The sequence below is a fragment of the Mauremys reevesii genome, linkage group 5 (assembly GCF_016161935.1).
Source record: "Mauremys reevesii isolate NIE-2019 linkage group 5, ASM1616193v1, whole genome shotgun sequence".
NCBI classification, from domain to species: domain Eukaryota; kingdom Metazoa; phylum Chordata; order Testudines; family Geoemydidae; genus Mauremys; species Mauremys reevesii.
The window spans coordinates 10,086,350-10,101,141 of NC_052627.1; the positions used below are offsets into that span (position 1 = coordinate 10,086,350).

General features: G+C 44.6%; 1 protein-coding gene across 1 annotated transcript in view; it reads right to left on the minus strand.

The window, feature by feature from the left end:
- Window positions 1-286: 286 nt before the first annotated feature.
- Window positions 287-14,792, minus strand: part of GSR (glutathione-disulfide reductase) — a 35,780-nt gene continuing 21,274 nt past the window's right edge. The window contains exons 10-13 of the mRNA XM_039540772.1: window positions 14,354-14,465; window positions 12,256-12,387; window positions 6,716-6,849; window positions 287-716 (exon numbers count right to left, since the gene is read on the minus strand). Coding sequence (XP_039396706.1) covers window positions 567-716; window positions 6,716-6,849; window positions 12,256-12,387; window positions 14,354-14,465 — 528 coding nt within the window. The 3' untranslated portion in view covers window positions 287-566. The remainder of the gene's footprint in view (window positions 717-6,715; window positions 6,850-12,255; window positions 12,388-14,353; window positions 14,466-14,792) is intronic.

Genomic DNA, 14,792 nt, shown 5'->3' on the forward strand with positions numbered 1-14,792 from the left:
TGAAAGCTGGAGTCAGTGGCACAGGCCAACCACAGGTTTTTACACTGCAGTATAGACATGCCCTAAAATTCCTCCTGCAGATCGTAACCCAGGAGTAGCTTTTCTGTGTGCACAGAGCCATGCTGGGTAAGAGAGGAGGAAGATTATTCTGCATGTCCACATGAAAAAAAAACATGGTTAAAGTAACAAAAACTGGAGACATCTCTTTTGCACCGGCTAGCTTAGCCAGTCAGAACATGGGCTTACCTAAGCTAATGAAGCCTGAGATAATAAAGCAAGAACCAAAGATTTTAAACCATTTTGTTTATTTTTCACTCTAAACCAATTGACGCTTCAAGAAACCAAGCTGTTTGGATGAGATGAACTGGTTTTTTGGACATCTCTATGTTTTTTTCTACATATATTCATAGATTACAAAAACAGAAGAATCTGATTATTATCTGGAGTGTCATAGAAAAGGAAGTTTGCAAAAGTGGCACCAAGAAGAAAAATCATGATTCGGCAAGTCTAGTTTTTTGGCTGCCACATTACAGATCTGTTTGCAAGCACCAGAAATTCACCACCTTTCAACGGAGCGTGACCAGCTCTTCTGATGAAGTTGGGTGAATGGCAACCGTCTCATCAAAGCTGGCCTTTGTTGCTCCCATTTTGACTGCTACAGCGAAACCTTGCAGCATTTCGTCGCATCCTAGGCCCTGCATGTGTAGTCCCACCACCTTCAAACAATAAGAAAATTTATTAAAGATGAGCATGTAATGACAGTCATCACTGCACCCCAGCTAGAGAATCTTCATCACCCTGATCACTCATTGGCAGAGGGGAAACTACTGCTGACCCAGTTGACAGTCTTTCAAATAACAAATCTACATATGATTACATGTTCAAAAACATTGTTAATGAAGAGTTAAGGTTGCCCAGTGCTGTTTCCAGCCTGTGGAAAGCAGCTTGCTTCAGAATGTGGCTAATGTAAACCTCTGAAAATCAGGATATACAAAGTTAAGGTCCCTGCCATCCCCCCAACACAACCATAACTCCGTGCCCCTACTGCTGGCAAAACCACTGGGAATGGGTCAGCATGGATATGGCAACGGTTAAACTACCAGGAAAGTAGAGGATTCTCCATCTCTTGAAATGGTCAAATCAAGACTGGATGCCTGTCTCAAAGATACTTTAGTCAAACACATATTAGGCCCAATACAGGTGTAACTGGATGAAATTCTATGGCCTGTGTTATACATGAGGTCAGACTAGATGGGCATAATGGACCCCTCCAACCTTAAATTCTATAAGTAGATATGAGGAAGGACTAAGACCGTGCCATTGTTTGTGTTGTGTTCTATAGATCTGAATTCTAGCAAATCTGCATACCCTGCCCAGGTATGTTTGAATTCTAGCAAATCTGCATAGCCACCCAAGGTACGTTCACTGTGTTAGTTGCAACTGTACTGAATGGTGGAGGGATTGGCTGGAGCCACTTGGCAAAGCTGACTGATATGATTAGAAGAGTGTGTATCTTGAAGGATCAAAGATAACCTACAAAATTGAGTGGTAAAATTATGTCAGCAGAAATGCACTAGAGAAAGTTACTTATATTTGTAACTGAAGGTTCTTCTAGATCAAAAGTGAGCAAACTATGGCCCGCAGGCCACATCTGGCTCGTGAAACTGTCCTGCCCAGCCCCTGAGCTCCCGGCCAGGGAGGCTAGCCCCCGGCCCCTCCCCTGCTTTCCCCCCTCCCCCGAAGCCACGCCACCACACGGGCAGCACTGTGGCCCACCACTTCTGCAGGGCAGTGTGGCGGCATGTCTGGCTCCGGCTGGGCTGCGAGCTCCTGCTGCTCTGAGCGGCATGGTAAGGGGCCGGGGGGTTGGATAGGGGATGGTGTCCTTGGAGGGCAGTTTGGGATGGGGGGGTCCCAGAAGGGGGTGGTCAGGAGACAAGGAGCGGTGGGGGAGGGTTTGGATGGGTCAGGAATTTTGAGGGAGGGCAGTCAGGGGCGGGAAGTGGGAGGGGGTGGATGAGGGCAGGGGTCAGGCTGTTTGGGGAGGCAGAGCCTTCCTACCCGGCTCTCCATACAGTTTTGCAACCCCAATGTGGCCCTCGGGCCAAAAAGTTTACCCACCCCTGTTCTACATGTATAGTCCCCACCTGTATTCCACTGTGAGTGCACATGAACTCCATGTGTCTGGATTGAGAGAATTCTTGAAAGCACCATCCACTGGTCTGTGCATGTGCCTCCAACCATGGAGATAAAGGGCAGAGCAGACCATTGCTTTTCCTGCCGCAAACAGAAAAATGACCGAAGCAGAGGGGAAGGAGGGTGGATAGTGGAATACAAATAGGGGCCACACATCTTGAAGGAACTCCAATTACAAACTGTTTTGTCATCTTTGAGTGCTAGTACCTATGTAAATTCCACTGTGGATGACTGACAACCAGTACTCAAGTAGGAGGAGGGTAAGAGGATGCAGGCAGTGAAGCCATTTGATGGACCACCGTCCCAAAGGATGTGTCAGCACAGGAGTCCTGAACTGAAGCATGATGTCTTGAAAATGCATGGACAGAACTCAACGTAGCTGCTCTGCAAATGTCCAGTAGAGGTACTTCTTGGAGTGATGGTACTGATGTTGGTTGTGCACTTGTAGAATGAGCCCTAACCCGTGTGAGGAAGTCATATTAGATAACTTGTAGCGGTGTAAGATACAGGCCAATATCCATTTAAAGATGCTTAGAGGATATAGTTTGACCTCAAGCTCTTTTCACTCAGCAATAAGCAATCTGGGAGATTTTCTGGTTGGTTCTGTTTTTGTACATAAAAGGCTAGGGCTTGATGCACATCAAGAAAATGAAGTCTCCTCTTTTCTTCAGATGTGTGTGGTTTTGGGAAAAAACACAGATATATGAATTGACTGGTCCAAGTGAAATGTTGAAATTATCTTGGGGGTGAATTTAGGGTATAAATGCAATGAAACCATGACTCTATGGAATGTGGTGTAAGGTGGATATGCCAGCAGCTCTCTGAGCTCACACACCATTCTGGCTGAGGTGATGGCCACCAGGAATGCAACCTTCAAGGACAGGAGAGACATGAAACATGTAGATAGTGGTTTGAAGGGAGGCTTAGTGTGCACCGAAAGAACAAGGTTTAAGTCCCATTAAGTCGTAGGTTTCCTTACTGGTGGAAAGATTCTGATTAGGCCCTTCCAGAATCTGGTAGTCAGTGGGTGAACAAAGACTGATTAACCATCTGAAGCTTTGTGGTACACACCGTTTGCTGCCAGGTGGACCCATACAGACCTGATGGAAAAATCTATGGGTTTTGAATGAAAGAGGATAGTCCAGAATAATAGGAGTACCTTAACCTTAGAGGCTGCAGGGAAGTTTTTGTTGAGCCCAGAGAGGTTGTGTAGCATTTTCTAGTGGAATCTTTTCTATCATTAGTAAGAACGCTTTGCACAGCTTCAGAACAAGAACTGTTCATGCATGTCAAGATATGTATCCCATAATACCCTGCAAAACTGAGGTAATCTTTGGTACTAGACAATCCAAAACCTCTCAAAAACAAAACACTTTAATTCTATGTCTTGGTACAGGGTGACAGGTGACTTCATGGGCAACTAGTTTGGAATGGAGTATCCAAAACAGAGAGAAGGAAAGGTACCCTGGTACCAGAAAAACAAGGTAAAAAGCTGATTGAATGACTTGTGTGCTTTCAATTTTGTTATAAATGTGGGTAGGGTTTGGGTATTGGGGGGGGGGTATTTCAAAAACATTTTCTGTGTAAGGGGCACTGCACATTGCGAGAAAACAGTTTCCCAGAAGGAGTGGTATGTATATCTCCTTTTCATATTGTACTATTTTGTCTTTAGACAATAAATTGGGTAAACTTGCTTGTTTGGTCTCAAGCATTTTTAATCTCCCCTCCCCTCTGCAGCCTCAAGTCCCTCTCTTCTCATTTCTCCACTCCTCCACCCCTAATATCCCTCTCAAGAGGCATTCACATGTCTAACCCTCCCTGTGCCCCACCAAAGACTGATTACATCCCCTTCCCGCCCACAAATAACACTGCCACCCAGGCCTCAAATTGTAGTAACCTTCAGCCACTTAATCCAAAAGTCCCTTTGTTTTAGGTGAGGGGTGGTGATGACTTGGTCCTTAGTTATGTTAACTGAAGGGTGAGTTCACAGCCATCAAGTGAACCATCCAGTCATTAGTATCTTTCAGTTTAACACTACAAGACAGAAGAAGGAAATCAGTTTTGGGGGCTGGCCAGTAACTCAAGAAAACCAGTGGCCAAATAATCCCAAATGTGGATCGACACCCCATGAGGCACATAACATTTCAAAGCAATCAGTGTCACCATTCAGATTTTACAGCACTTAGAAAAGTTGAGCTTTAAAGCATATAGAATGGAGGGAATGGAAACCCTCTAGCTGTTTTTCTGTATTGGTGCATGTCTAGTGTAAAAATGTCCATTTTCTTAAATATCATTCCCAATTTTGGTCCCCCAAAAATGTAGTGAGTTCCATGCACTACCTTGGGTAAAACTCAAGAGAGAAACTATTTTGATCCATAGCCCACCAAAAGTTTAATATCTAGAGCCCTGCGCAGATACACAAATGTGCATCTGCATCCAATCTGCAAAAATTATCTACGGATAGCCACGGATGTGCAGGGCTCTACACTGAGGGCTGGACTGAGGCTCTGAGGCACCCCCCCCCAATCCCAGTGAGGGAGAGATGTGCCTACAGCTGTGGGGAGCCATCACGGACCCTCCACCTGCTGCAGGCACGGGGCCTGAGCAGCCCCCCTCCCCAGTATCGCAGCCCCCTGCCCAGGGCAGGTGGAGGGACCCAGGCTCCCCGTCCTGGCTCCGTCTGGGGACGGGGGCAGCTCAGAGCCACAGCCCGGTCACGATAAGAGACAGGCAGGCAGCTGTGCAGAGCCACAATGGACCCTCCACCTGCCTTAGTCGTGCCACGGTTCCTCACAGCTGCCTGCCTGCTCTTACCATCAGAGCCCTGCGTGGATACAAAATTTGTATCCCCATCTGCACTGGCAACCACAGAAATGGTCCACGGATCTCCATGAATTTGCAGGGCTCTATTGTTCTCTAGCTTTGAGCAAAAAAAATTCCACTTGACAACTTTTAAGTGGCTATTTTTGGGGAGGATGTTTATACCTCTGGAACCCCTTGCTCATATGACTCCGAATTTGGGTCACGTGTTCCAAGGCACTCCAAATTTCAAATCCACCCAGGCACATGGACCTTAGAGGACTTAGAAAGCTCACTCTTTAAACAGATGTCACAACGTAACCTTAAACGGTGGTGCTCCCATGCCACTATAATATTCATATTATACATGGAACTTGCAACAACCTCTATAAATGAGGCTGCTTAAAACTTTCCATTATACAAGATTCTTTTGACCTCTTGTTAAAGTTGTATATAATCAAATTTGTTTTTACCTTTCTCCTTAAAAAACTAGGAAATGACCTATAAAAAACCTGTTAGAGGAACATTATTTTGGTTGCAAAATCAAGCACTTGAAAGTTAGCAAATGCCAAACCCCCTTTGACACACACATTACAATAGTCTTTAATTTCATTGTCACAAGCTATTTTTTCCACATTACATCTGCTTCATTCAGTACCAAGGTTGGGCCGAATTAAGGTCATCGAGTCACAGGTTCTGGTCTATGCCCCAGCCTGTAAGTACTCTCCCAGGAGTGATCCTTTAAAGTGTGCTGGGCTTCAAGGACCCACACAATTCCACCGGGGCAGGACCATGGCCACCAAGACTGGGCCTTCGGTACCAGCTAACCCTCTCTCTCTCTGTGGCTCCCTGCAGCGAATCCAACCAAGCTAGACTGCTGCAGGTGCGTACTGTAGCCCTTCAGGGCAGAATGCTGTCAGTGAGTATTCACAGCAATACAGGCAGCCTTTTCAAAAACCACCACCATTTATTAGTCACCTGGCATACAGAACCTGAATGTCCTCAGGTTAGCAAAGTGAGGCAGAAGCCAAGCCATAGTCCACCCAGGTCAAATCAGTGCCCATCGTCAGCCAGCCACACTGTGATGGACTCCATCTCTTGCTCCCTTTCTTCCCTTGTCTCCCTGGTTTGGACTCAAGTCCCCCCCGCACCCTCAAAAAAAAAAAAAAAAAAAAAAGGCCACCTTCTGGCAGTCATATGATACTTTGTTCTCCAGTTCAGTTCTCAAGTCCTACCTGCTGGTGTTTCCTGCTAAGCTGAGTGCTTAGTCACTGGCTATTGATTTGGGTTGGTTTGAGCCAGTTCTTCAATGAGTGTATTTATTCCCTCCAGACAGCAAGGTCACATACACACACACACCTCCTACCCTGATCCAGGAGCAGTTGTTAACCCTTCTGCACCCACTGGATAGCAATGCAACATTCAGATGGAAACAGGCATGCCAAGGATTCATACATATATTACAGAAATTTTTCCACTTTTCACAGTTTGACTTTGCAATTTGAATAATGTTTTTAACGTGTGTTTGAATGTAATATTTAATGTAAAGTATTCTTTTTAGAAAGGCAATTTATGTCTATGAACAAAAACACTGTAATGGAGGAGCTGGAATTAAATATGCAAAGTCAGTTATTTTACCTTTAGCTAAATAGACTTGGATAACAGCAGAATACAAGCTGCTGCATTATCCTGAACATTTTAGCTATGAGGTTTTGCTCACCTTCTCTTCTTTGCCGGCACAAACCAGTTTCATGACACACTTAGTTTTCCTTTGAGTTACAGCGTGATACATGGGGGTAAAAGAGGTGGTGTAGATCTTCACATTCTCTCTTCCATATGTAGAAATGGCTTCCTCTGAAACACACAAAAGAGACATTTGACTCCACAAAACAAAACTGTTACATAGGCTGCAGGGACTAACGGCTAGTTTACACTACTGTGCCACCTCAACACAGTGGCCAATAGTAGCTGTGGAGTCGGCACTGGGAGCTGGGGTAGCACATGGAGACCCCCTGCCCCCATCATCGGCCACAGGGACGTGCAAGCCGCTTCCAGTAGCGGCACAGAGCCAGGGCAGGCAGGCAGCCTGCCTCAGCCCCGCTGCACCGCTAGACTTTTAGTGCCTAAAATCTCCCAGTTCGGCTGCAGTAGCCTCTGGGAGATTAAGCCCGATTCTGGGAGACTCCTGGAGAAACCAAAATGGTTGAAAACCCTACCACCTTCAAAATGACTGTCATAACCTTTCGCTATAAATGGGACTGAAGCACCAGGTGGCTTCAGTTGGTGGCCATTTTGAGAAGCAAGTCTCTCTCTGTTCTCAATGGGACTGGGTGTGTCTGCCTGCTCATAGCCTAGACTCCAGGCCCACCCTCTCTCCTGAAGGCAGCTGTGGCAGTAGTCTCACTGAGCACAATGGGAGATGGTGGCCTACTTGAAAAGGGTTAGTTCTTTGTGACAGTTAAGCTTTCAATTATGAAAAACAGCAAAAACTGACTTTTAATCCTAAATATATTCAAAAACTACCCACTGCGTCAGATCTACTCAGATATACCACGATTGAGGGAGAAACAGGGAGGTTCCAGAGGCAGGGGAATTTGGAGTAGGGGTGGCAGAGGCAGAGGAATGTGCGAGTGGTGAAAGGTTGCGGGTGTGAAGGGTTATGCATGTAGGTGCAGGGGAAAACCGGGGAGCTATCTAGGAGGAACATAGGAGGTCAGGGGAACTGCAATATACAATCCACCTCCTTTGCACAGCTCTGGCAAAACAAAGGAGCTGTAAACCCAGTTTATCTGGCCTGTAAATCTGGCTGATTTGTGCTGTTTTTGAGTAGGATAAAGGGCACCTAGCTATTTAAGCTATTTAAAAAGTGATTTAAGATTGGGATATTTCTAATGATATGAAAGGAAGTAGAGTAACACTCCTGTGAACCTAGCTATTTAAGGTAAAAAAAATTTAAAAAGTGATTTAAGATTGATACTTCATCCTTTCATATCATTAGAGATATCCCAGAGTAGCATTCCTGTGAACTGTTTACATATGAAAATTTTCATTTAAGACTCCAAACAAGGAAATTCCCAGACAAAAACCTCCAATGAGATGCAGTTACGGCGGAGAGTACAATTGGGTAATTTAGGGTAAACAACTTTACCAGTGATATTCACCCTAAGCGCCCCTGTATTCACATCCTACACGCTACTGCAAAATGTTGCTGTACAACATACACCTTGTAAGGTATCATCTGAAAACTAATAGCACTCTGGTCATTAATATCATTGTAAAATGCAGGTGTTAACTTTATATGTGAAGCTATGAATTCCCCTTGTATAATGTTACTAGAACAAGTTTAAGAAGACAGCCTGGCCTAGGCAAAGGCAATAAACAGATCTGCCCTAGACAAAGGAATGTGGTTTACCTCAGTTTACATATATTAGCTGTAAACAAAGCTATCAAGCAGACCAGCAGGGGTTATCTTGAGCCTGAACTCAAGCCACAGAGAATTATCATAGCTCCATGTAGGCCAGTGAAACATAGGAGAATAGTCCCCCCCCAAGAGGCCTTCCTAACTTTGAGAACAAAGAATAGAGAGACTCCTTAGGTGAAAGATCCAATTGAACACATGGGAAACCAACATCTTGTGCTTCTGTGGAAGGTCCTCCGGACTGAGAGAGAGAGTCAGAGGTGAAAGTAGTTTAAAGGACTTACCGGTATGCCGGAGTCCTGAGCGGGGCATGGCCTCAAACGGAAGAGGCGTGGCCTCAAACGGAAGAGGTGGGGCCTTTCAAGATTTAAAGGTCCTGGGGCTCCGGCTGTGGCTGGGAGGCCCAGGGCATTTAAATCACCCCAAAGCTACCAGCTGCAGAGGTGGCTGAGAGCCCCGGGGCTCCAGGCTCCAGTCACTGCAGAGCTCCGGGCCCTTTAAATCACCGTGAGAGCCCTGCCGCTGCTACCCCGGGGCGGCAGGGCTCAGGCTAGGGCTGGGGTAGCGGCTGCAGGGCTGCGGAAGCGATTTAAAGGGCCCGGGGCTCCGGCCACTGCAGGGAAACCCAGACCCTTTAAATCCCCACTGGAGCCCGGCTCCCCAGAGGCCGGAGCTCCGGCAGCCGGGCTCAGGTGGGGATTTAAAGGGCCCAGCGCTGGGGTAGTGGCTGCAGGGCTCCATCAGCGATTTAAAGGGCCCAGGGCTCTGGCCGCTGCGGGGAGCCCCGGGCCCTTTAAAGCGCCGCCGGAAGTCCGGCAGCTGGGCTCGGGCGGCGCTTTAAAGGGCCCGGGGCTCCCCGCAGGGGCTGGAGCTCCGGGACCTTTAAATCCCTGCTGATCCGGTCTGGCATGGCGTACCAGCTCTTGCCAGTAAGCCATACTGGCTAACTTTCACCTCTGGAGACAGTCAGCCATGCTGGACCAAAAGTAATGGGTGAATAAAACCATCTTAAACAGAGACTGTGCCTTGCTAGGTAAGTTTTAGACTTTTAGGTGTATGTAAATTTTCATTTTTATTTGCTAGTAACTATCTCTACTTTTATTTCTTTTACTTGGCATCACATTACTTGCATCCTGTTGTTAATTAAGTTGTTTTATTTTAATCTAAACCAACCCAGTGCTGTGTCTGAAGTAATTGTTAACTCCAGCTGATGTAGCAAGCTGCTGGGTACTGTCTCTTTAAAGGAACAAACAAACCTTATTATTTATCAGAGTGGTTCAGGAGAGGGCTGGAGATATCAAGGCAGATGGTTCTGGGGAAACTTGGGACTGGAAGTGTCCTGAGATCACCTTGCCAGGTATAACTACAGCTGGTGGAAACCAGGGTAAGGCTGTTGTGTTGTGGCAGGCTGCTGGGGTCAGAAGCGTTGGACCAAGGCTTCACAGCACACAGACACACTCAGGGTACCCCATATGTTTGTCTGCTGACTGTTTGTGTCCAGGCTATGAGCCACAACAGAAGAGCATTTAAGGCACCACCCATGGTTACAGTGCAGGAGGTGACAACCCCTTACTGGTCCGGACTGCAATCCAAATGTGACCATAACTATCCCCAAACCAAGCAGTCTAAATGCAGGAAGTCACAGTTAAAGTTACAAATAAACAAAACCAAACACGTTAAGGTAAGAAATGTAGTTAAGGACACTCCAACAACCATAACCCTGCTGTCAGACTCATCCAGCATCCCATGTGATTAAGTATCAGAGGGGTAGCCGTGTTAGTCTGGCTCTGTAAAAGCAGCAAAGAATCCTGTGGCACCTTATAGACTAACAGACGTTTTGCAGCATGAGCTTTCGTGGGTGAATACCCACTTCTTCGGATGCAAGTCCGAAGAAGTGGGTATTCACCCACGAAAGCTCATGCTACAAAACGTCTGTTAGTCTATAAGGTGCCACAGGATTCCATGTGATTAAAACTCACTGAAATCTTGTGCACAGGCTACTTCTGAAGATTTTTTTAAGTGGTTTAATAGTCTTGTCCCCCATAACTTAGAAGTTTTTCTTTCAGCAGAAACCTTAACTCTGCCCTGTAGTGACACCATGCAAAAGCCATTCAGCTATGATTAAGGCACTTTAGTGCTTGTGGACCTAGACGAAATTAAACCGATTTTGAAAGAATATTAGATTTTGCAACTTACCCACCCACCCCAATGGTGTTATTACCGGGCAGACTTAAGGTTGTTTGGGTTCCCTAACTATATTTTAATACCTAAGGTTAAACTTAAAAAGAAATTCAAACAGGCTTATCAATGAATCTCCTGGTTTGGGGATAGGTAAAAATTGTAGTATATCTTATATTACTGATAGGCACTTACAATGTGTTTTTTGTCTGGAAATACAAGTTATAAGTCAGCCTGACTGATATTAGGTAAGGACAAATGAACCTCAACTGTTTAATAACAATTTCTTCCCAAGGGAAGTAGTAATAAATATGCATCTCTTACATTGGGCTTAGCATGTTCAAAGCACTTTACAAACATTAACTGAATAACAGGGTGGATAAATATCAAAGATTTAAATGATTTAAAAAATTCAAAGAAGCTGGATTTAAATCAGATTTTAAAAAAATTGAATACAGGTGGTTTTTTTTAAATAAACATATTGAAAATTAAATTTGAAATTATAACATCATGTATTAAGGCCTAAACTTATTATTTTTACACTTATTTTAAATTATGTTCATAGATTATAATATTAAGCAGTACATGTTTGCTGCGATGTTTTAAAAAAGTCAAACCCCTGTACTGATGGAAATCACTAGCTAAAGCACCTGGAACCAAAGCTAACCCATCTTTTGATAGCAGTGACTCCTTCTGGAGGTTCACAGAAAATATTTTCTTCTTTCAATTTACTCAACTAGTTCAGCTGATGACTAGTTCAGTCAAAGTTAAGAAACCAACTGGAAGCTGCAAAGAAGGAAAGCCTGTTTTCCTCTTCCAATCTATGAATATAAACTAAGTGTGAGGGGATGAGATCTATTAGTTCAAAATAGATGAAAAAAATGGTGACCAGAATCAATCAGTTCAATCAACTACAGACAATAACTGATTTATTAAACAAAAAGTAAGTTTTAAATGAAAAATATGTTCAGATAACCCCCCCCCATTATGTATCCAGCACATTTAAGGGTAGTTTTGTATAATAAAATTAAAATATTGTTTTTGTACATTTTAATTGAATTTCCACACAAATACAGTTTGACACAAATTACAAGTAAAAAATTAATCTAGTAAAAAGTTAAGCTATATTGTTGAATTAAATATGTATAGATCTAGCATATTGTCCTGGTTAGCAAAAAGCAGCACCAAATCGGTCCAGTGAAGGCAATGGGAGGATTCAATGGGACTTGGGTTAGGCCCATAGTTAGACATAAATCCAGACTAAAACTCCTGCATCACCACATGCCTCCATCCCTGACTTTCAGGACCTACCTGCAGGGCTGATTATAGTCTCACATCCATTCTAGGCTTGGCCTCTTTGCTGAAACGGACGTAAGTGTCAGTGCCAGACAGCGATGGGGGATTAAGTGCTGTACATGTCCACTAGCTGAGTTGAGGCCATGTACTTGTTGCCTTTCAAAGAGGAAGTGACTTCCGTTCACTACACACCTAGCCTCAATATGAACATGGTACTTACAGGTGAAAGGCACCTTATCCTGTTACTGTCCTCCCCCATAAACTGAATTTAAGACAACATGATTCAGTCAATTGTCATGGCTATCATTATCTGAAACACAGAACATTAATAAGGAGACTCTAAAGCAGTGTTTTCACTTGGACCCTACCTTCCGTGAGTCCCACCGTTCCGATTGGCGGGTGGCTGAAGACCACGGTAGGAATGTTGCTGTAGTCGAGTTTGGAATCCTGCTTGCCGTCAAACAGTCTGTGTGCCAGTTTCCTTCCAGCTGCTATTGCAACTGTAAGTATGGAAATAGGAATTCATGCTTACACCATCTAACGCAGGCTAACACTAGTCAGGTATCCTGTAGCTAATTAGTGGCCTGTACGGGATGCTTTAGAGCAGGATCCAACCTTATATTTATGGACTGTAGAGGACAAAAACACCAGAAGGTTGCAACTGATGGACAACATTTTCAAAATCACTTGTCACTTAGGGGCCTAAGCCTCACTGAAAGCCATTTAATGACTTGTCACGACTTTCAGTGAGATTTTGGCTGCTAAGCAGCTAATTTACTTTTGAAAATGCCTGATCTACTCTTAAATTATACCTGAAGAGCTACACTGGTTAATGGGGCATGGATGATGTTTTACCAATATAGCTGTGCTGCTATAAGCCCTAGTGTAGATGAAGTTATACTAGCACAACCGTTTATGGCAATATAGCTTATGCTGGTTTGGGGACACAGCAAGTATTCGGAAATAGCCGAGCCCACACACATAGGATTTTGCTAATATAGCTATACCAGGAAAACCCTCCTAGTGTAGACAAGGCCACAGGTGCTTTTGAAAATTTCTCCCTTAAACTCTGCAAATCCAAGGTTAATCTCATCCCTGGCTGAGAGGCTCAATGTTTGAACCAGTGTGCCTCTGCAAAAAGAGTTGTTTTTCTGCTTTGGAGCTCTGCCATAGGAAGTCATTGTGGGAGTCGTCAGCGTATGGATCATGTTCCTCTTTGTGATGTGCGGGGCAGCAGCTAGTATTACACCCACTTGGCACAAATACAACTGTGAACAAGCAAGGCCAGGGTGCGGCTTCATCACTACTTTCAATAAGAAAATAATTCCTTTCCCAATTGCTTTGCAAATTTCTATATCCAGCACCTACATCTTCTGGGTTTTATGCTTGACAACAAATGGAGTTTTCCCAGCACTCAGATACTATTAGCACCCGAATAAGGACACCACCCTGAATCATGGGAAACTGTATATGAGTGGTCCCCATTCTACATGGGCTCTGACCTGTTTTCTTTCTATACATGCTGCTCTCCTCTTCCCCATATCCTACTCCATGTAGCAGTGAGTACAGGTTGTCTACATCAACTCTGTGCACACACATCTTTATGACTTCGCACACACCTGCAGCTAGCCCTGGGCAAGTGATATTTCCTCTCCCAGGAGCTATCAGCTCCCTCCACTGACAGCTGGGGGGGCAGAGTGGAGAGGAGACACAAACTCTGCACTACCCTGGCCTTGAGTGGAGAGAGGCAGCATGAGGGACTCTGCAGAAATAATTTGTGTAGGAGCAACGGGAAGATCAGTCAGCCAAAAAAAATATGGTTGTATGTTTGCGAGTTAAGTTATGTTAATGCACAAACATTAAATTCAACATGACATTAATGAGTGTGAAGGCTGGATAATAAGGATACCAGATGGAGAGGGCAGCCTGTTGAACCATGCCACATTACACACACCCTGCCAAAATATCTTACACAGATGATACAGGACAAGGGCCTTTGGTGTCTTACCTGGTCCTAAAACAGTCAATGTGCTACATGCATGAGGCAACATGCACCTTGACCACCTCTGCCAGCTGGCATGTCAGGTGGCTGCCAAATTCACCCAGTGTAGCGGAATTATAGCAGCCAGCCTCTGAAAATGTTGGAAGGAGTTGAGCAGCAGGGGCAAGAAGAATGGATTCTTCCTCACCCACCCCCTCACTTTAAGCAGGGGGAAGGAGAGGAGTTTTGATTGTTTTTAAATGGGGTTGGAAGTGAAATTAATTTGTTTGTTTCTCTTTGCCACCATTGGGCTCTCCGGGGACTTGTGCTCCTAAGTCACGTAGGCAGTTTTGAAAATCCCACTAACTTTTGGCTCCTATTTTTGAAAGTGTTGCCCCTAGTGGCTAAATGTAGGTAAGTGAGTATATCACAAGTATGGGATCCCCTAGGTGGCAGTACAGCAGAATGCAATACAGGCCTATTACCTGGGGTCAGGAGTGCTTTTCCACATACATCCCCGACAGCGTAGATCCCTTTCCTGCTGGTGTTCTGGAACTCATCCACTACAATGTGACCTTTAGCGTCTAACTTAAGACCCTAATATTGGAAACAGCAAACATGTTAATATACACACTAGACATTAGGGGGGGGGGGGAAATGACAGACTCAAGAAACATTTCACAGTATCATACCCTGTTCAAAGTAACATTTACATTCCTACGAGATATGAAGCCTAACTCTGCAATATGAAGTTTAAAAATAAACACAGGAAAAAGTTTCACATATTTACCTTAATTTTTCACATCGTTTCAAAAGGCCCAACCAGTGTAACAGTGGTGCTAAGAATAGGTTGGTCTCCCACCCACTGCAGTGGTTACATTATTTTCAACTCCAGCCCAGGAGAACAATGATTCAAGGACGAGA